General features: G+C 42.4%; 1 protein-coding gene and 1 pseudogene across 1 annotated transcript in view; both read left to right on the forward strand.

Annotated features, from left to right (window-relative positions):
• The window catches only part of LOC144500706 (ras-related protein Rab-5C), a 49931-nt gene that overhangs the window by 20514 nt on the left and 6859 nt on the right, over positions 1–22558 (forward strand). Inside the window, exons 2-3 of the mRNA XM_078224039.1 lie at positions 12471–12741; positions 21594–21745. Coding sequence (XP_078080165.1) covers positions 12576–12741; positions 21594–21745 — 318 coding nt within the window. The 5' untranslated portion in view covers positions 12471–12575. The remainder of the gene's footprint in view (positions 1–12470; positions 12742–21593; positions 21746–22558) is intronic.
• On the forward strand, positions 59–11680 carry LOC144500281 (small ribosomal subunit protein eS21 pseudogene; annotated as a pseudogene).

Genomic DNA, 22558 nt, shown 5'->3' on the forward strand with positions numbered 1-22558 from the left:
TGTTAATATCTGCATAAACTGACAGCAGTGAAGTTGTAGACTGCTTTTTATTGATGCCATGCCAGCAGAGTACCTGTACTCTGTACAGGTAAGTGTTCTATACAAATAATTGCACTCATAAGGACCACTTGTAAATGTCAAGCCAATTAAAAGAAAGTTAGTCACAATTAACTGTTATTTCTGTGTGTGATTAAGCATTGAGCGCTGATATTGTAAAGACAATTTGCTGTCGGCAATACTTAGCCTAGCTGGATTAAACTAACATCCAAGTTAATCATTCTCCTTTAGGTCTGGTGGTGACTTTCCCTCTTGATTAAGTACGTTTTCCCTTTCATTCACCAAGAGCAAATTCTGAGTGACCTCATGACATTCTGTAGTGTTTGGGTCTCCTATTCATAATTATTGGCAGCATTGCAGTGTCTACCTTGGACTTCGGCTGTGAAATACACTCCCTCTTGTTTTGCTGCATTTCTCCCCACTTGAAACCCTGCTTTGCAACCTACCTCCTGCCACCCCTAATTTCCCTATTCTGCAATTGGGTAGAAGTAGGCCATTCAGCCCCTCGTATCTGCTCTGTCATTTAATTAAATCATTTGAGATGAGCAGCATTTGTCTGGAGAATGAAATCGCACTTAAATTTCCATTAGCCATTTAAAAATAATCTGACTTCACAACTGCTGACGTAAGCCCTGCCTTTATCTACGAGAGAACATTGATTTAAGGTGAGTGGTGTAAGATCCAAAGGTGACATTTAAGTTCTGGAATGCACTCTCTAAAAATATGGTGGAGATTTTTATTCAATTGTGACTTTTAAAAGATACATTTTGTGTGGCTATGGAGGGGAAAGGTGGGATAATGGGACTAGCTGAGTTGCTCTTGTAGAGGGCCAGTTTGGACATGATAGACCAAATGATTACAACGCAGGAGAGCACCATTCAATGATTGTTAACAAAATCAATTATTTTGCTGATATGTCCAGATATCTCTGCATTCCCTGTTGCTGCTTGATTCATCCAAGTGTTAGTTTTGACCAGTGGTTGCACTCTTGCCTCAAGTCTCAAGATTCTGGGTGCAAGCAAGAATTGAACACTATGGGCTTCTTCCAGAATGCATGAACCTTCAGTGCTGAATTGCAGGTGTTGCCCTTCAGGCGAGACTCTTGCCTCCAATTTAACAGATGGATTTAAAATGCGTTGGCATTATTCAGAAATGTCCCAGCCAACATTTGTTCCTCAACACAGTGGTAATTTGTTTCCTTGTGGGATTTTGTGTACAAATTAGATGCTGTTTTCCCATAATGAGTGGCTTTAAAAGTGATTAGCAGTGAAATATTTTGATGTTGTAAGAACTGGGAAATGACTGAGTGTTTTTTCCATGTATTCAATGCAAGAAGTATAACAGGTAAGACAGATGAACTCAGAGCCTTGATTCTTGTGTGCCACTTGGATGTGGATGCGATAACGGAGACTTGGTTAAAAGAGGGACAGAACTAGCTGCTAAATATTGCGGAATATAAATGTTTTGGGCGAGACGGGAAGGTAAAAGAGGTGGGGGATTCGCAATACTGGTTAGGGAACATATTACAGCTGTACAGGGGGAGGACATCTTGGAAGAATCATGTAATGAGACACTGGGTAGAACTCAGAAACAGGAAGGGGAGAGTCACTATGATGGGGCTGTATTACAGGCCTCCCGACAGCCCACGTGAACTTGAGGAACAGATATGTAAGCAGATTCTGGATAGATGTTGAAATAGGGTTGTTGTCGTGGGAAACTTTAATTTTCCTCATTGACTGGCAATCTCTTAGGGCCAAGGGTCCAGATGGTGAGGAATGTGTGTCCAGGAAGGCTTTTCGGAACAACGAGGGAGCTATACTGAACCTAGTACTAGGGAATGAGCCTGGCCGGGTCATCAAAGTTGCAGCGGGGGAACATGTGGTGAACAGTGATCGCAATTCCGTAAGCTTTTGGTTACTGATGGAAAAGGACGAGTGTTGTCCTAGGGTTAAGGTGCTAAATTGGGGGAAGGCTAACTACAACCAAATTAGGCAGGATTTGGAGGCTGTTTGAGGGTAAATCCACATTAGGCATGTGGGAGTCTTTTAAGAAGCAGTTGATCGGCGTGCAGGACAGGCATGTGCCTATGAAAAGGAAGAACAAAAAGGCAGGATTCAGGAACCATGGATGACGAGGGAAATTGAGTCTTGTCAAAAAGAAAAAGGATGCGTAGATGAGGTCTAGGTAATTAAAAACAGATGAAGCATCTGAAGAGTTCGGGAAAAGTAGAAAAGAGCTCAAACTGAGTTAAGGCAAGAAGGGATCACGAAATGTCTTTGGCAAACAGGATTAAGGAGAATCCCAAGGCATTTTATACATTAGGAACAAGAGGGTAGCTAGAGAAAGTTGGTCCACTTAAGGACAAAGGAGGGAAATTGTGTAGAACCAAAGGAAGTGGGCATTGGAATTCACAAAGGAGAGGGACACATCGATTGATGGTGTCTTGGAAGGATGTGTAAACCGTTTAGAACAAGTTATCATTACAAGGGAGGAAGTGTTAGGTGAATAAAAAGCATTAAGGTAGACAAATCCTCAGGGCCAGATGGCATCTATCCCAGATTACTGAGGGAGATGAGATGAAATTGCTGGGTCTCTAACAGAAATCTTTGTTTCTTGGTTGGCCACTGGTGAGGTACCAGAGGATTGGAGGATAGCCAATGGTGTCCCGTTATTTAAGAAAGGTAGCAAGGATAACCCGGGTAATAGGCTAGTGAGCTTGACGTCAGTGATAATGAAACTGTTGGAGATGATTCTTAGGAATAGGATCTATGCAGATTTAGAACTGAATAGTCTTGTTAGTGACAGCATGATTTGTACTTGGGAGCTCATGTCTCCATAATTGAGTTTTTGAGGAGGTGACAAAAATGGTTGACTAGGGAAGGCTATGGATGTTGTCTACGTGGACTTTAGTAAGGCATTTGACAAGGTCCCTTATGGCAGGCTTGTGCAAAAGATTAAATCTCACAGGAATCGGGTGAACTAGCTAGATGGATTCAGAACTGACTTGGCCATCGAAGAGAGAGTAGCAGTGGAAGGGTGTTTTTCTGAATAGAGGTCTGTAACTAGTGGTGTTCCGCAGGGATCAGTGCTGGGACCTCTGCTGTTTGTAATGTATACAAATGACTTGGAAGAAAACGTAGCTGGTCTGATTAGCAAGTTTACAGATACTAAGATTGGCAGAGTTGCAGATAGTGATGAAGATTGTCAGAGAATACAGCAGGATATGGATAGACTGGAAAATTGGGCAGAAAAATGGCAGATGGGATTTAATCCGGACAAATATGAAGTGATGCATTTTGGTAGATCCAATTCGGGTAGGAGCTATAAAATAAATGGCAGAACTATAGGAGGTAGACACACACATCTGGCAGTACAGGTCCACAGATCCTGAAGTGAAAGCACAAGTGGAAAAGGTGGTAAAGAAAGCATATGGCATGTTTGCCTTCATCGGACGGGGCATCGAGTATAAAAGTTGGCAAATTGTTAGTTGTATAAATGTCGGTTAGGCTATATTTGGAATACTGTGTCCAATTCTGGTCACCACACTACCAGAAGGATGTGGAGGCTTTGGAGAGAGTGCAGAAAAGGTTTACCAGCCTGGTATGAAGGGTATTAGTTATTGAATAAACTGGGATTGTTCTCCCTGGAAAGATGAAGCCTGAGAGGGCGACCTGATAGAAGTTTATAAAATTGAGAGGTCTAGATAGGGTGAACAGTTGGAAGCTTTTTCCCAGGGCAAAAATGACAATTATAAGGGGGTACAGGTTCAGTGGAGATGTGCGGGGGAGGTTTTTTTACACAGGGTGGCGGGGGCCTAGAATGCACTGCCAACTGAGATGGTTGAGGCATTATGTTAGCCACATTTAAGACTTGCCTTGATAGGCAAATGAGCAAACGGGGAATAAAGGGATATAAGTGGTTGGTTTAGGTAGGTAAACGTGATCGGCGCAGGCTTGGAGGGCCGAAGGGCCTGTTCCTGTGCTGTCCTGTTGTTTGCTCTTTATTCTGGAACTCCCTCCCTAACAGCATCATGGGTGTACTGACGCCACACAGACTGCAGCAGTTTAAGAAGTGGAGATGCTGGCGTTGGACTGGGGTAAACACAGTAAGAAGTCTAACAACACCAGGTTAAAGTCCAACAGCTTTATTTGGTAGCAAAAGCCACTAGCTTTTGGAACTCCCACCCACCTGACGAAGGAACAGCCTGTTCCGAAAGCTAGTGGCTTTTGCTACCAAGTAAACCTGTTGGACTTTAACCTGCTGTTGTTAGACTTCTTACCGCAGTTTAAGAAGGCAGCTCTCCTCCACTTGCTCGAGGGCAATTGAGGATGGGCAATAAATGCTAGTCTGGCCAGTAAAACCCACATCCCTTGAATAATTTGTAAAAAAATTTTTAGCGAGAAATTTCTCTCAATCCCTTCTCTGCCCCTCACTCCCATCCAAAATTTGCAAGTTTATTCAACTGGAGTTACTCTAACTGTGCTATGTGCCTTGGGGCAGTTTTGATTACCCTGTCGATTCAGAAACATCAGAGCCAGAAGATACTTAAACTAGCTAAGTACACAAGTGTTCAGTCTTAAAATCATTCTTCACAAAATGGAATTTTAAACTGACTTCTCCTTTTTAGGGCCCGAATACTGTCTAAGGGATTTGGATTAATTTCTTTCTTGAACAGTTTTTTAAATATTTTACACTCCTTTGAGATAAGCCTTTCTGAATTAAATTGATATGTAGACATTTGATATCTTATATATTTGATTTATTAAGATGTTCAGAGCTGGAACAGAATTTAAAATGGTATATGTGCTTACACCTGAAATGTTAGAGAGAGCAGATTAATCCAAGGATTAAGTCCAATTGTGGTGTACACTGAGTTTGGCAGACTATGCCTAACGTTTATATTTACAATTGCACTCTCAATGGGATTGTCTACTGAACTGAGTGCAATAGATAGAAAAAGTACAACCTGATGGCTATTAGGGTCATGGCTATAGGATGACATAGATTGGGACCTGAATATTGAAAGGCTTCTGACCTTTAGGAAGGACAGGAAGCTTGGAAAAGGTGGAGGGATGGCTCTGCTAATTAATTGTATTGGTGAATGAGAGGGGGATGACCTAAGTTCAGGAATGATGTGGAGATGCCAGCGTTGGACTGGGGTAAACACAGTAAGAAGTCTCACAACACCAGGTTAAAGTCCAACAGGTTTACTTGGTAGCGAAAGCCACTAGTTTTTTGAGTGCTGCTCCTTCGTCAGGTAAGTCCTGATGAAGGAGCAGCGCTCCGAAAACTAGTGGCTTTTGCTACCAAATAAACCTGTTGGACTTTAACCTGGTGTTGTGAGACTTCTTACGAAGTTCAGGAAACCAGGATGTAGAAGTGGTGTTGTTGAGATGAGGGAATAAAGGTAAGAGGTCACTTGGAGTAGTATACAACCCTCCTAATTGTAACTACGTGGTGGGACAGAGTAGAAGGGAAGAGATGGTGGGAGCTTGGCAGAAAGGTACGGCAAACATCGTGGAGGATTTTAATTTGTGTAAAGTGGAAAAATCAGATCGATAAAGGTATCCTGGCTGAGTTCATAGAATGTTTTTTGGATAGTTTCTTGGAACAGCATGTTCTGCAGTCAACCAGAAAGGCTACATCAAACTGGTATTGAGATAGGATTAATTGATAACCTCATAGTGAAGGCATCCTGGGTAGCAGTGATCATAATATGATTGTGAATTTTACATTAGGTTTGAAGGAGAGGTGTGGGTCCAAGACTATTTAAACTTGAGGGTAACTATGAGGAAGTAGAAGCAGAGCTAGCTAAAGTGAACTAAAGGATAAATCAATAGAGTTGCAGTGGCAGATGTTCAAAGGGGTATTTCAGAACATGCATAATAGATGCATTCCAAGAGGTGGGCTCATCATCTCTCTTTAACTAAAGTTAAAGATGGTATCAAACTTAAAAGAAACAAATATAATTGTGGAAGGGTGGCAGCAGGTCAGAAGATTGTATAGAATATAAGGAACAGCAAAGAATGATAAGGAGGGAAAGTTGAGTACCAGAGAAAGCTAGCTAGAAATATAAAAATGAGTAGTAAGTTTCTATAGATACTTAAATCAGAGAAGCATTAGTGATTGATCCTATAGAAAGTGAGTCTGATGAATCAATGGAAAATGGAGATGGCAGATGAATTGAGCAAGTGTTTTTGCATCAGTCTTCACTGTAGTGGATACGAGTAACATCCCAAAAATAGCTGTAAATCATTGGGAGGGGGGAATTGAAGAAATTTACAATCACCAGGGAAGTGATACTTAGCAAATTGTTGGGGCCTAGGACACTACCCTGAGTCCCTCAGGGTAGTGTCCTAGGCCCAACAATCTTCAGCTGCTTCATCAGTGACCTTCCCTCCATCATAAGGTCAGAAGTCATAGAAATCATAGAAACCCTACAGTGCAGAAGGAGGCCATTCGGCCCATCGAGTCTGCACCGACCACAATCCCACCCAGGCCCTACCCCCACAAGTGGGAATGTTCGCCAATGATTGCACAATGTTCAGTACCATTTGCCTCCCCTGATGTAACAAGTGGTGTGCCACAGGGATCAGCACTGAGAACTCGACCTTTTACAATTTATATAAATACCTTGGACGAAAGTACCGAAGGTATAGTTGTGTTAAATCTGCTGGCAGCATTTTGCATGCAAATTTAACAGTGGAGGCAGAGGAGGAAAGAAAGGGCTTTTACGAGCTGAGTGTCTTCCATTATTCTTGCTACTGTGGGTAAAGTGGAATGGGTGGATGTACTGTACTTAGACTTCCAGAAGGCATTTGATAAGCTGCCACATCAAAGGGTTATTACAGAAAATGAAAGCTTGTGGTGAGGGTGGTATCATATTCATATGGAAAGAAGATTGGTTGGCTGACTAACAGCAAACCCTATGCTTAAATGGATAATTTTCTGGTTGGCGAGATATGGGTGGTGTGCCATGGGGATCAGTGCTGGGGCCTCAACTGTTTACAATTTATATAAATGACTTGAATGAAGGGACAGCAGGTGCTCTATTTTCTGCTACAAAGATAGGTAGGAAAGCCAGTTGTAAAGGGCGCATAGGTTAAGTGTGTGGCTAAAGATCTGACAAATGGAGTATAATGTAGAAAAATGTGAAATTGTCCGTTTTGGCAGGAAAATAAGAGAAGCATATCACTTAAATAGTGAGAGATTGCAGGGTTGAGAGATTGAGGGACCTGGGTGTCCTAGTGCATGATCACAAAAGGCTAGTATGAAGGCACCACAAGTAATGAATAAAGTTAGTGGAATGTTGTCATCTATTGTGAGGACAATTGAATATAAAAATGTGGAGATTGTGTTCCAGTTGTTCAAACCACTGGCAAAACCGCATCTGAAATACTGTGTACAGCATTGGTCTCTGTTAAGAAAGGATGTAAATAAATTGGAAGCAGTTCAGAGAAGGTTTACCCAGAATGGGTAGATGGTATTGAGGGAAGATTTGGGCTAGTTTTGTATCCACTGGAGTTTCAAAGAGTAAGAGATGATTTGATTTAAACATACAAGATCTTGAAGGATCCTGACAGGTTGGATTTGGAGAAGTTGTTTACTCTTGTGAGAGAATCTAGAACTAGGGGTCACCCTTATGAGATGGCCATAAATCTTGAGGGTAGTGACTCTTTAAAACTCAAAAGGCAGTGGTAGCAAGGTCTTTGAATGTTTTTAAGGCAGAGCTAGATAGAATCTTGGTAAACAAGGGGGTGAAAGGTTACCAGGGATAGGTGGGAGGCCAGCCATGATCTCATTGTGTAGTGGAGCAGACTCGAATGGTCAAGTGTCCTCCTCCTGCTCCTAATATGTATGTTCATATGACCTTGTAAAGTACATTTCTAACATGTGAATCATTCCAAAAACTAACATACACCATTGGTAAGAGCTATGGAAATTACTGAGCACCTTCATAATGGGATTAAAATGATTGAAATTCCTAAATCTCTGAATCCAACTGCAAGAATATTAGTTTCCCTGATACCATTTGTCCTTTCAGTTCTTGTACTCAAAACTTCAAAATGGAGTAGAAACCAGTAACAAGTGCAAAATAAGTAATTTCAAAAGATTGGTTTTACAAAACACTTCACCTCCCACCAGTGGTTTTTAACTGAACATGACAGTGATTTGGCAGATCCTTTCAGAATGTGAGCTGGTTACACTTAGTGGCAAATTAGCGACCTTTTGGGTGCAACTGTAATGCTGTGCTCCACAGCCACTGAAAGATGCAGCCCTACATTCAGCAAAGAAACAATTGGGATATTGCAACTTTGGGTTGCTGATTGTGTGAAATCAGAACCGTACTCATCTCTACAATAATGAATAAGTGGGGGAATAAATATCCCTGATTTGGGTGTGTGTTTGTACACCTTGGTTCTGAGTGCTTTAAATTGATCAATTGATTTGCATGGCTTTTTATGTGAATTACATGGGGTGTACAAGGTAGGGCAAATAAATCTTGTTGATTGCACTGACTGAGGGAAATTGTACAAAGGTTTTACCTAATAGCCTGATTTACTCTGATTTAATTCCTCCATCTCTAAAACAACAATGGATGACAATTGTGTGACTGTTGGATAGATAATTTCTAGCTTGTATGCATACGTGAAAGCCCCTTCATATATTTGAGATGCAAGACACCATTTTATGTTCTGAGGTCTTTGTGGCAAGGTATTTGTCTGTGTTATAAAGCTTAATTTCAGTTAACTATAGCTAAGAGAGAGGTTCAAAAACTTTCGATGTTAGCATCTCCAGTTTTTTACAGGATACTGAAAAGGCCTGGTTAGAGTGGACGTGGGGAAGATGTTCCCATTAGTAGGAGAGGCTAGGATCTGAGGGCACAGTCTCAGAATAAAGGGACAATCCTTTCGAACCAAGATGAGAGAGAATTTCTCTTCAGCCAGCGGGTGATGAATCTGATTGACCTGACCTCCACAGCCTTCTGTGGCAATGAGTGTATTTAAGATAGAGATAGATTCTTGATTGGTATGGGGATCAAATGGTACAGGGAAAAGGGGTTGAGAAATATATCTACTTTGATCGAATGGCGGAGCAGACTCGATGACTGGCCTAATTCTACTCCTATATCTTATGGTCTTATTTGTTGTGCAAACTGCACTTAGAATCCTGCCACTCGTGTTAGTGTTTCACCAAAGGGGTGTGGTCAATTTCTTAAGGTGTGTATTTCCAATAGCCCATGTGTAGCCTCTGCGTCTGTAGTCATCTTCTCATTCGTTTCTCTTATCGGTCTCATTAGTTTGATCCATGGGATTATGCCAGCAATGCCACTGTTTGAAACTACTGTATAATTGAGATTACAGCTTCCAACTTCTGTCCTCTTGCCTATTCTGGTTCTAATGAAATCATTCAGCCATATTATGTCTGGTCTGCAATCAGTGTTAGATCACGAAGTTCCTGTGTCTCAACTCTAATATTGCTCCATTCTGTAATCCTTGATCCAATTGCCTAACAAAATTCTATCTCTTAAATTTGAATTGATCCATAACTCGGCATACATTTTATCGTTCTATCATTTTAATCACCCAAGTAGATTCATAGAATCATACAGCGCAGAAGAGACCCTTTGGCCTATCAAGCCTGCACCAACACATTAGAAGCACCTGAACTCTCAGCTAATCCCATGGGCTAGCACTTGGCCCATAGTCCTGAATGTTATGATGTGCCAAGTGCTCATTTAGATACTTTTTAAAGGATGTGAGGCAACCTGCCTCCACCACCCTCCCTGACGGGCAAAAAAGGTTTTCTTCATATCTTTCTCCACACCCACCACCTCCCCCGCCCCCCCCAGCCCCCCAAAATCTCATGTCCCTCAGCTTGAACCTATGTCCCCTTGTGACTGACCTTTCAACTAAGGGGAATAGTGCTCCTTATCCACTCTGTCCATGTCTCCCATAATCTTGTACACCTTGATCAGGTCACCCTTCAGTCTTCTCTGCTCCAACGAAAACAACCCAAGCCTATCCAACCTCTCTTCGTAACTTAAATGTTCCATCCCAGGCGGCATCCTGGTAAATCACGTCTGCACCCCCTCCAGCGCAATCACATCCTTCCTATAATGCGGTGACTAGAACTGCACACAGTACTCTAGTTGTGGCCTCACCAAAGTTCGATACAACTCCAACATTATTTCCCTGCTTTTGTAATCTATGCCTTGATAACGGCAAGTGTCCCATATGCCTTTTTCACCACCCTACTAACATGCCCTTCCACTTTCAAAGATCTGTGGACAAACATGCCAAGGTCCCTTTGCCCACAGAACTTTCTAGTCTCCTACCACTCACTGAATACTTTCTTGGCAAATTTCTCTTTCCCAAGCCTATCACCCCTCTTTTCAGGGTTAAATTCCATCTGACATTTATCTGCCCATTTGACCATTCCGTCTATATCTTGTAGTCCAAGGCACTTCGTCTCACTGTTAGCCACTCGTCCAATCTTACTAATCCTACCCCTAACATCGTCATCAATGTCATTTATATAAATGATGAATAATAGGGGGCCCAACACCGATCCCTGTGGTACGCCACTGGACACTGGCTTCCAGTCACCTAAAGCAGCCTTCTATCATCACCCTCTGTCTCCTACAACTGAGTAAGAGTTTTAACAACACCAGGTTAAAGTCCAACAGGTTTATTTGGCAGCAAATACCATTATCTTTCGGAGCGCTGCTCCTTCGTCAGAAATCTCCACATCATCCTACAACTGAGCCAATTTTGAATCCGTTTTTCCAAATTACCCTGTATCCCATGTGCTATCCCAGGTTATCACTTAGCCTTCTAAACTCGAGGGATTCTTAATTTTGAAGACCTGTGATATTTGCATATAGTGGAGACTACAAATGTCATCATCCTCCACCTCCTGTTGTAATTGCTACCTAAAACAACCTTTGCTTACTTCCACTTTGAAGCTGACCACTTATTCCCTTGTGCTCTTTCCTTTAACACTGAAACCTGATACTTGAGCTACACTTCTGGAGCCCTCTTTGAAAACCATATCCTTGTGCAACATTTTATTCCTGCCCCCCTTTAAAAAAAAAACTCCTCTTCCCCCTCTCCGATGTTTGTGCCTATATTAATTTACAACCACCAATTATCTTTCCAATTTCAACGTATGGTGCCCATCCCTTGCCTTTGGAAGATTAAAAGATCATCTTGTAGATGGAATGTTACATTATCATGGCAGAGCAGTGTTTACTATCTGTCCCAACAGTCACCATTTCTTAACAGATTTCTGGAATCCTGACTAATATTGGCTGAAACATGGACCAACCATATCCCTGCATAAAAACTCAACTAAATAAAACCCAACGTGCAGAACGATGCTGGTGAATTTGTTGATCTTTACGTTCCACGTAAATACTCTGCAAGCCACAGAATTGTTGGTGCCAAGGACTATGCTTCCATTCAAATCAACCTTGCTGATGCTGACAAAGTAACAGGAAGATTTAATGGCCAGCACAAAACCTATGCTATCTGTGGAGCTATCCGCAGGATAGGGTGAATCAGATGATTGCACCTTGAGGCTGGCTCAGAATGATAGCATTGTGGCTAAAACTGTCTGACACACTGAAGACTCCTATTGAAAGTTTCATGTTTGTATTGAAGTCAAAAGCCAATTCCAAGTAACTTAACCTTTGATCTGGTGTTAATTGGAGAAACAGTTGGATTAGCAATCAAAAAAATAACTGTTTGAGAAGCAAAGGCCGAAGGAATTAGAGTTGAAGTGCTGCCTCGGGGTACTTGTCACAAGGTAGTAAATAATCAATTTGGGTCAGTATATGGGCAGGAGGTGTTAACCTGATAAATTAAAATTACCTCAGAGGGCATGGCAATGCATTGAAATAGTTTGCATTTATGTAAGCACATTATAATGTCCTAAAACATCGCACTAAGTTAGTTTGAAGCATAAGGCACAGTGAACTCCAGAAACAGTAGTAAGTGACCAGTTTTGCAGTTTGCACGAGTTGGTCTCCAGTTTTATTTTTCTGTGTAACCAGTTGCCTGTTGGGGTATTATAATTTGAGATGGCATCTCTAGGGGCAACACAGTGGTTAGCACTGCTGCCTCACAGCGCCAGGGACCCAAGTTCGATTCCTGCCTTGGGTCACTGTGGAGTCTGCATGTTCATCCGGGTGCTCTGGTTTCCTCCACATTCCGAAAGGCGTGCTGGTTAGGTGTATTGGCCATGCTAAATTCTCCCTCCGTGTACCCGAACAGGTGCCAAAGTGTGGCGACTGGGGGATTTTCACAGTACCTTCATTGTAGGTTAATGTAAGCCTACTTGTGACTAATAAATAAACTTTACAACAAACACTTTATCCGTGATACGAGCATAATTTTTATGTTTTGCAGTTCTGAACTTGGTGATAGCTGCCTCCTTGGGATCCGAAGCTTGACATCACACTGCTTCTGCTGTTGAAACTTGGAACAGTTCTGGGAGTCTCTGCACTTTAGGCCATGGCGGGTCGGGTAGGCACGGCTCGATCCAATGGACCAGCTGCTGGAAATAAAATCTGTCAGTTTAAGTTGGTTCTTCTGGGTGAGTCGGCAGTCGGGAAGTCCAGCCTCGTGTTGCGTTTTGTCAAAGGGCAGTTTCATGAATTTCAGGAGAGCACAATTGGAGGTAAGTGATTGTTGACGAATATTTTAGTGTGGTAATTCTGCAGTTGTAATATCAAACCACCTGGCGTGCAGGAGAGAAGTGGCTGCCCAACTTAGTGAGACTGGCAGCTGTTTCGGGTTCAGGCCAGACAGAACCCTGTTTTACATTGCATGGTTTCTGCCTGGCTTCAGCTTTAACTCTCCTGCGTATGCCTTTCTGAACGTGTGCGTGGATAAAACTGGTTCCCCAAGTTACAGATTTGAATATATGTTGAGCAAATTTGTAAGGATTTCTGTTCTTGTGCAAACCTACCCAAACTTGATTCTGAAAAATCTAATGGAGTCCCTCACTGTTAAACCACATTTGATGCCGCTATGGATTTCTGCACTTTTGCAGTGTCAGGTCAAAGTGCGGTGAAACTATTCAGTTTACGGAGGCTCACTCTGCTTTGACCATCAGACCCTGAATCTCAATTTGCACCATCCTATTAATGTTAGTATGAAGCTGAAGTCACTTTGTGTTTATAAACTTGAGTGTAAATGCATGTTAACTGATGAATTTACCTCAATTATTTGAAAATAACACCAGCATAAAAAACTTTTCTCATAATGGGAAACTGTCCAGTGAGGATCAGTTTATTGGTAAATTATGGTTGTCTGTCTTCTATTGTGTAAGATGGAAATGTCATAATTAGTACAAAGATGTGTTTGATTTGTGCACCAAATCAGGATCAGTAAGGTTTCACATTGCAAGGATTTTGATATTGTATAATCTTCTAGTGAGGTCAACACTAAAAGTTTTACAGCTGTATTCTCAGCTTTCATTTCGCCTGAGCCAAATCTGTCTTGGGACTTTGTGCTGAAGCATAACAAATCCCTTGATGGTTGGGCCATCAGAACAAGCTCAGTTTTACAAAGGTTTTTGGGATGCACATTGGAGCATTGCTATTTCCTGGGTATCCAGATGTCCATACATCAACTTTGTCAGCTTGGCACATTTAGTGATGACACACTCCATAGAGTAGCTCCCACTAGGACTTCCTGGCTGCTTTCAGTGTAGCACTTTGTGCAGTGATGTACTTATTGTTGGAGATGCTGTCCTTTAGATGAACTGCTAAAATAGAGGCTGCTTCTGCCTGTTGAGCTAGCACTAAAGGTCTCTATTGGAAGGAGAAGAAAGTTCTGACTGTTATTCCTCCCTCAATCAAAACAATTCGAGCAGATTAACTATTAATGAACATACTGGTTAGTTAGTTTGCAAAGTAGTTTACTGATAAGTTAACTAGATGCCGTGTATTTTCTGAAATAACCTGGGTCTTGTTTTTCTAATGAGTGCAGTTTTAAGCTACTTTTTCCTGATAACACATTGAACTGCAGATGCATGTAGTGTGATATTAGACCTGGTCTAGCACAGTATTGTTTGAGTACTTAACTGCTTTGGGCTCATCGGTATGTTAATTAGATCATAGCCATTGTCAATACAATTCTTATTCTGGCAACATGTCATCCAATCAGCTGGTGTCCCCATTCATTCATGTTGATCTATTACTGACAGTGAAATGGTCAGCAGATGAGTTTATAGGGACTGAAAATCAACAGCAAATGTCCTGAGTCCAAAATGGTCCAGGGTCTAAGGTTATGCGCATCTCAACTTTTGATTCTCTGTGGATTTAGCGTTATTATTTAAAAAGTCTTCGCATGAATACTTTGCATTGCTATTCACATAGGAGAGGGACTTGTTGACTGGGAGTGTCTCAGAGGGAGGTGTTGACCCGTTAGAGAGAATCTCCATTACAAGGGAGGAAGTGTTAGGTTTTTTAGGTAACATTACTGACAAATCCCCAGGGTCTGATGGCATCTATCCTAGACTGCTTAGGGAGACGAGATGTAATTGCTGGGCCTCTGACGGAAATCTTTGTCTCTTCATTGGACACAGATAAGGTCACTGAGGATTGGAGGATAGCGAATGCGTTATTTAAGAAGGGTAGCAGGGATAACCCGGGTAACTATAGGCCAGTGAGCTTGACGTCATGGTCGGAAAGTTGTTGGAGAGGATTCTTAGAGACAGGATGTATGCGCATTTAGAATGGTACAATAAGAGGGAGGTCGTGCCTTACAAATTTGGTGGAGGTTTTGAGGAAGTGACAAAACGGTTGACGAAGGAAGGGCCGTGGATGTCGTCTATATGGATTTCAGTAAGGCATTTGACAAAGTCCCTCATGGCAGGTTGGTTAAGAAGGTTAAGGCTTATGGGATACAAGGAGAGATGGCCAGATGGGTAGAGAACTGGCTTGGCCACAGGAGACAGAGGGTAGCAGTCGAAGGGTCTTTTTCCGGCTGAAGGTCTGTGACCAGTGGTGTTCCGCAGGGCTCTGTACTGGGACCTCTGCTATTTGTGATATATATAAATTATTTGGAAGGAGGTGTAACTGGTGTTATCAGCAAGCTTGCGGATGACATGAAGTTGGCTGGACTTGAGGATAGCGATGAACATTGTCGGACAATACAGCCGGATATAGGCTGGAAAATTGGACGGAGAAATGGCAGATGGAATTTAATCCAGATAAATGCGAAGTGATGCATTTTGGAAGAACTAATGTAGGGGGAGTTATACAATAAGTGGCAGAGCCATCAAGAGTATAGAAACACAGAGGGACCTAGGTGTACAAGTCCACAAATCCTTGAAGGTGGCAGCACAGGTGGAGAAGGTGGTGAAGAAGGCATATGGTATGCTTGCCTTTATAGGACGGGGTATGGAGTATAAAAGCTGGAGTCTGATGTTGCAGCTGTATAGAACGCTGGTTAGGCCACATTTGGAGTACTGCGTCCAGTTCTGGCTGCCGTACTACCAGAAGGACGTGGAGGCTTTAGAGAGAGTGCAGAGAAGGTTTACCAGGATGTTGCCTGGTATGGAGGGTCTTAACTATGAGGAGAGATTGGGTGAACTGGGCTTGTTCTCCCTGGAAAGACAGAGAATGCGGGGAGACCTAATAGAGGTGTACAAAATTATGAAGGGCATAGATAGGGTGAACAGTGGGAAGCTTTTTCCCAGGTCGGAGGTGACGATCACGAGGGGTCACGGGCTCAAGCTGAGAGGGGCGAGGTATAACTCAGATATCAGAGGGACGTTTTTTACACAGAGTGGTGGGGGCCTGGAATGCGCTGCCAAGTAGGGTGGTGGAGGCAGACACGCTGGCATCGTTTAAGACTTACCTGGATAGTCACATGAGCAGTCCGGGAATGGAGGGATACAAACTAAGGTTGTAGTTGGACCAATGAGTGGCACAGACTTGGAGGGCCAAAGGGCCTGTTTCCTGTGCTGTACAGTTCTTTGTTCTTTGAAAGTTACTTTGAAACACAGTGGCTGTTTCCAGTATCTTGTATTTCACTGAGACAGTAATATTCCAAACAAGTAGTGGCCATAACCTAACCAGAGTCAACACAGGTTAAAAAGCAGAAACGGTTACTGTGTTCCGAGCAGTGACCAAAATGGAGAAAACAACTGCAGCAAACCCAAAGTACCACAACCCATCTCAACAGTTGGGTTATTAATGTGACTTCAGCAGCACAAATGTTCCAGCTGTATCATTACTGCTCACCTGAAAGTTATTGGAAATGGTTTGTGAATTTGCCTTATTGGAGGCAGCTCTGCTTTCCTTGTATCACAATGTGTGCTTTCCTTGTAATGTGTGCTTTGGGGGTTGGGGGGTCATATCCAAGTGTGTAAACTCTCCATGGAGATGGTGGTTGCAGCAATCTGTGCTGTCCATTGCTTGTTTGGAATATTAATATCTGTGAAATGGAAGGTATTGTAAACAGCCACTGTGTTTCAAAGTAACTTGCATGTGAAGACCTTGAAATAAGAAAGCTAAATCCAGAAAATGAATCCAAAGCAAGTTGAGATGCACATAATCTTAGATTCTGGGCCATTTTGGGCTCGGGGCATTTGCTGCTGATTTTCAGTCCTTATAAACTCCTGTTTCATGGTCAGTAATAGAGCAACATGAATCAATGGGGCACTAGTTGGTTGGATGACAAATCTCCAGAATAAGAATTGTATTGACAGTGGCTATGATCTAATAAATCCAAAACAGTTAAGTACTCAAACAGTACCGTGCGAGACCAGGTCTAATATCACACCACAGGCCAGTATCAGATTCCCCATTGCCTCTTTAACCTGGGCATTGTAGTTTGTGAAAGCAAATGTGCAGTCAGGTGGGCAGATTAACTGCTAGTTAACTGGTCTGCAAAGTAGTTCACCGGTAAGTGGCTACCATTTGTTTTCTGAAATGATTTGGGCAGGACTTGCTAGCAGCTGGGACCGAATATGTTCTGAACTAACCTGGAACTGGGAGGAACAATCCAATCAATTAATAGTTGGCGATTTACTTTGGAAATGAGTTTTAGAAATTGCCATATATTTAAGGAATGATTATACTCGCTGCTCAGTGGCACTGCTCCAGTTAAATGGGCTGTTTGCTGTTTTATGGCTTTTATGTGCAAGGTTAATGAGAACTGCTTAATCTTGTCTTTCCCTTTAAAACCACAAAGTATCATTTATGTAAGTAAGCACAAGACTGGCACCAGTTGATTTAATTGTTTTTATGAAGGAAGATTGCACATTGTAAGTGCCACTTTAGTTTGCCAGAAGCTTGTAAATCTCTTGCATGATTCCCCTAGCAAGGAATGACTACTGTTACTTCTCCTTGGATAATATTGTCATTTTCGAGCTTTGATCTAGAATGTAACAGTAATGCAAGTTTTGTTTTTGTGCAAACTGTGAATGTGTGTATATTTAACAGAACCAGAAAGGCAAATGTCCCAATGAATGTAATTGGGGGCTGCTCTCTTGAGTAATGGTTAGATTTCTGGAGAATAAAATTTATCTTGTGCTTTATATTGATGTGTTTACCTTTTACATTTGAGCAGAGTTGAGTTTGTGAAGTCTGATCTTTTTGAAGTTTGTGCATGAAATAGCAGTGAACCAACTAAAGATAACAAGCAGCTTAAGAAAATGGATTTGATGCAGCAATGAATAATGCCTTTAATGTAATAAAATGTCCAAGGGCACTTCATAGCAGTATTATAAAAATTGACACCAAACCAAAAACTTGATCAGAGGTAAACTTTTGAGTATCTTGAGGAAATTGAAAGGCACCAAGTTACATGGAGTGTGTCCCAGAGCTTGGGGACTAGACCATTAACGCACGACTATCAATGGTGAAGTCATAGAAATCCTACAGTGCACAGAGGCCATTTGGCCCATCGAGTCTGCACCAACCACGATCCCACCCAGGCCCTACCTCCGTATCCCCACATATTTAACCGCTAATCCCTCTAACCTACGCATCTCAGGACACTAAGGGGCAATTTTAGCATGGCCAATCAACCTAACCCGCACATCTTTGGACTGTGGGAGGAAACCGGAGCACCTGGAGGAAACCCTCGCAGACACGAGGAGAACGTGCAAACTCCACACAGTGACCCGAGCCAGGAATCGAACCCGGGTCCCTGGAGCTGTGAAGCAGCAGTGCTAACCACTGTGCCAATTGAGGGTGTTCAAAGTCCAGAATCAGGAGTGCAGGTATCTGAGGGTTGGGTGGGGAAGAGAATACAGAGATCGCAGTAGGCAAGGCAACAGAGGGATTTGGAAACGGCAATGAGCATTTTAAAACCAAATATTGCTTGACTGGAGCCAATGGTCAGTAAGGTAAGGGAACGGAACAAATTGAGACGGCAGCAGAGTTTTGGATGATATCCAGTTTGCAAAGCGTAGAATTTGGGAGACCGACCGGAAGTATTTTGGAATAGTTAAGTCTAGAGGTAATGAGGCACGAATGAAGGTTTTGACAGCAGATGAGATGATTAATTAAGGAGATGGAAAATAGTTGGTGTGGGAGATGGCTTGAAAGTGGTTGAAAGCTCATTTTGGGGATCAGCTGTGATACCAAGGTTAAAACAGCCTTGTGTAATCTCGACTGTTCCCAGAGAGAGGGATGGAGTCAGTAGCTGGGAAACAGAATTTTGAGCTAGAGCCCAAAATGGTGGCTTCATTCTTCCTGATACTTGGGGCAAGTTTCTCCTCATTCAGTGCTGGAGTTGTTGGATTCAGTGTGACAATGTAGAAACGAGGTGGTGGTGTGGTGTGTCTAGATATCATCAGCTTGCATGGAGGGGAAGGATTGCTGTGCTTTTGGATGATGTTGCTGAGGGGGCAACATGTAGATGAGAAATAGGAATGGATCCTTGGGATGCTAGAAGTTATGTAGGAGCAGGAAATGAAGCCGTTATAAGTGACACCCTGGCTGCAATTAACCAAATAAGAGGCAGTCCCATTCAGCTGGACAACAATGGAGAGGCGTTGGAGGAAAATGATGTGTTCAACTGCAAGCAGGTCCAAGGATGAGTGAAAGTTTGCCTGTGAGACTTTGACGAGCTGTTTAGGTACTGATCTGTTGTGCCAAATTAGGACTGACGGGCATTTGAAACAGGACAAATTTGCATTTGGAACGTTGCCTTTCATGCCCTGAGTCTCCAAGCACTTTACAGCCAATGAAGTACTTTTGCAGTGTGGCCAATAAATTTGCCAGAACAACAAATAAATGAGTAAGTCTGTTTTAGTGGCATTAATTGAGGGGAAATGTTAGCCAGGGCAGCAACTCTTCATCCAGTTCTTTAATCATTTGCAACCACCTAAAGAGGGTAGTTTAATCTCTCAAGTGTAGCACCTGCAATTACTGGACCCTAGTAGAGCAAAGTGGCAACTGAGATTATATTCTGAAATCTCAAATATTGGCTCCATAACTTTCTGACTCAATTAAGCATGGGCAGCATGGTGGCGCAGTGGTTAGCACTGCTGTCTCAGCACAAAGGATCTGGAAGACTGGAGTTTGCACATTCTCCCCATGTCTGTGTGAGCTTCCTCAGTGCTTCAGTTGCCTCAAATTGTGCAGGTTTGGTGCATTGGCCATGTTAAAATTGCCCCTTACTGACCCATGATGTGTAGGTTCGGAGGATTAGTGGGGTAAATATGTGGGGTTGCAGGGATAGGGACTAGGAAAGTTTGTCAGTCGTTGCAGACTTGATGGGCTGAATGGCCTCCTTCTGCACTGTAGGGATTCTATGATTCCATGAGCATGGCTGCATGGAACTGACTGTTTTGCATAAATTCCAAAAAATGTACAATAATTGCCTTTTCTTCTGACAAAATTGCCAACTATGCAACTTGGACATTTCCTGTAAGGCTGCCAGGATTCTTTGTTTTTGCCTTCCCTCTGCCAAGATTGAATTAAAGATAGTTCATGAACTTTGCTCCTTCTTTGTTTCTGTGCATGCCATGCAAACCCTAAACATGAATATGGACTGATCAGCTGAGATCCTGTTATATATTGAATAGCTTTGCTTTCTCTATAAAGCTGCATTATTGCTTCAGTTTACAGGAGTAACTGAACTTGCAGCCGCTCTTCGGGTCGCTGAATTCTACAGTTCTGAAATATGTGCAGAGTTACCTTGCTAGAACATGGACTTGTTTACAAATAATAGTATTTTTGCTTAACGCAAGAAAACAGAAATAAAAAGAAATGAAACTTTATTGGAATGCATTAGAATTAATTGGGGCTTCTGTCAAAACCAAGTCAATGATGCTGTAATTCAGTGTAATTAATTTTTGGAGTCTCAACTTGGAAAATTGAAAACCAGTAAGTATCTTGGATTAGTTAGATTAGTAGAATAATAAACTTAAAATGAAGAGAATTAAATCAGTTGGGAAAATGATCTTTATCACGTTACTTGGATATAGAGCTGCTAAAATATTCCCTTGTAGCTTTGAATGAGTTGTCAAATCATTGCCATTTGAAATAATATCCGTGTGCTTGCATTTGTCACAGACATTTTTAGTCTTTGGAGTGGGAAATGTGTCAGCATTTTTGCTGTAGTAGTGTCTCAGGATATTGAGTCAGTGGAATGGAAGCTCAACTTTTAAGCCTTTTTTTTGGAAGAGGAAAAAATGGTTATGCATCCACAGCCTAGAACGTGGTATGCAGTTTCAGTAATTACCAAGATTTCTTTTCACAAAGAAGCAAGTGGAATATGATTCCAAAACATCAAGCTGTTAAAAATAAAATGTAGGTAAATGGAATTTGACTTGATCTGTTGCCAAAGACTGTGGATCTCCATATAAAAGGATGGAAATGCAGTTTTTTATTCACTGGGTCAACCACTATCTTTTACGATTCATTTTTTGTTAAATAGAAATCACTAAGCTACTTGAGTTGAGAACCCTGGCTCTTGAATAGCACTCCTAAACCTACTGAGGCTAATGGCACTGAGCTGTACGTAGCCCAAGAGCAAAGCCTGGGTAGCCCCTGGGTGTTAGGAGGAGAAGGGGCAGGTGGTGGTGGACAACAGCATGCTGCTATTAGTTAACATTTAAAGTAATTGATGTGGGCTCAAGGGGCAAACCAACCAAATTATATTTTTGCTCCTCAGCACCAGGCTTTGAACTTTGGCACAGTGGTTAGCTCTGATGCCGCACAGTGGTTAGCTCTGATGCCACACAGCGCCAGGGACCCAGGTTCAATGCATGCTCAAGTCACTGGAGTTTGCACGTTCTCCTCGTGTCTGCATGGGTTTCCTCCCACAGTCCAAAGATGTGAAGGTTAGGTAGCTTGGCCATGCTCCTTAGTGTCAGGAGATTAGCAGGGAAAATACATGGGGTAATGGGGATAAGGCCTGGGTGGGATTGTTGTCAGTGTAGACTCAATGGGCTGAATGGCCTCCTTCTGCATTGTAGGGATTCTATTTAAGACCAGTGGTGATTTTAATTTGCCTTTCTCATTGCCTGAAATGAGTACCTGTATCAAATTTTATTTTCAGCTGCCTTTCTAACGCAGACAGTCTGTTTGGATGATACAACAGTTAAATTTGAGATCTGGGATACTGCTGGCCAAGAGAGATATCATAGCTTGGCACCAATGTACTACAGGGGAGCACAGGCTGCTATTGTGGTCTACGACATTACCAACACAGTAAGTAACCCCTATGGCTTCCTTTTTTTGTTCTGCAACCCCCCCCCCCCCTCCCATTTCCTTCTGAGCCATTCGTAATGTACATACAGAAGTTTCTAGGATGAAGTTGTAAACTTCACCGGTGTATGATGAGCAGTTTAGGCAATAAGGCTTCTGTTCGCTTTAATGTGTTGAAGGCTTCTGTTATGTTCCTTGTGTCTGTCAAAGAAAAAAGGGTTTGATATCCAGAAAATAGTGAGCAGCAACTGACCACCTGGTCGATCTGGCTGGTCCGTTGTGATGCCTTGCCTATTACATTCAAACATATGAATTAGGAGCAGGAGTAGGCTACTTGGCCCCTCGAGCCTGCTCTGCAATTCAATAAGAACATGGCTCATCTAACTGACTGTAACCTCAACCCTGCATTCCTGCTGACCCCAATAACCTTTCACCCCTTTGTTTCAGTATCTATGTAGCTTTGCCTTGAGAAATTCAAAGACTCTACTTCCACTGTCATGACCCTCAGAAAAATTCTCCATCTCCATCTTAAATCAGTGACCCCTCGTTCAAGATTCTTCCACAAGAGGAAACTCCCTCTCCACACCTACGCTGTCAATACCCCTCCAGGATCTTAAAGGTTTTGATCAAGTTGCCTCTTCCTTTTCCAAATTCTAATGATACAAACCTAACCCCTCTAGCCCTTCCTCATAAGACAACCTGCCTCTTCCTGGCATTAGAACACAGAACAATACAGCACAGGAACAGGCTCTTCAGCCCTCCAAGCCGTCACCGATCATGTGTTCCTAACTAGACCATCCGTTTGTATCCCCCTAT

Source organism: Mustelus asterias, chromosome 11 (genome assembly GCF_964213995.1).
Source record: "Mustelus asterias chromosome 11, sMusAst1.hap1.1, whole genome shotgun sequence".
Classification (NCBI taxonomy): domain Eukaryota; kingdom Metazoa; phylum Chordata; class Chondrichthyes; order Carcharhiniformes; family Triakidae; genus Mustelus; species Mustelus asterias.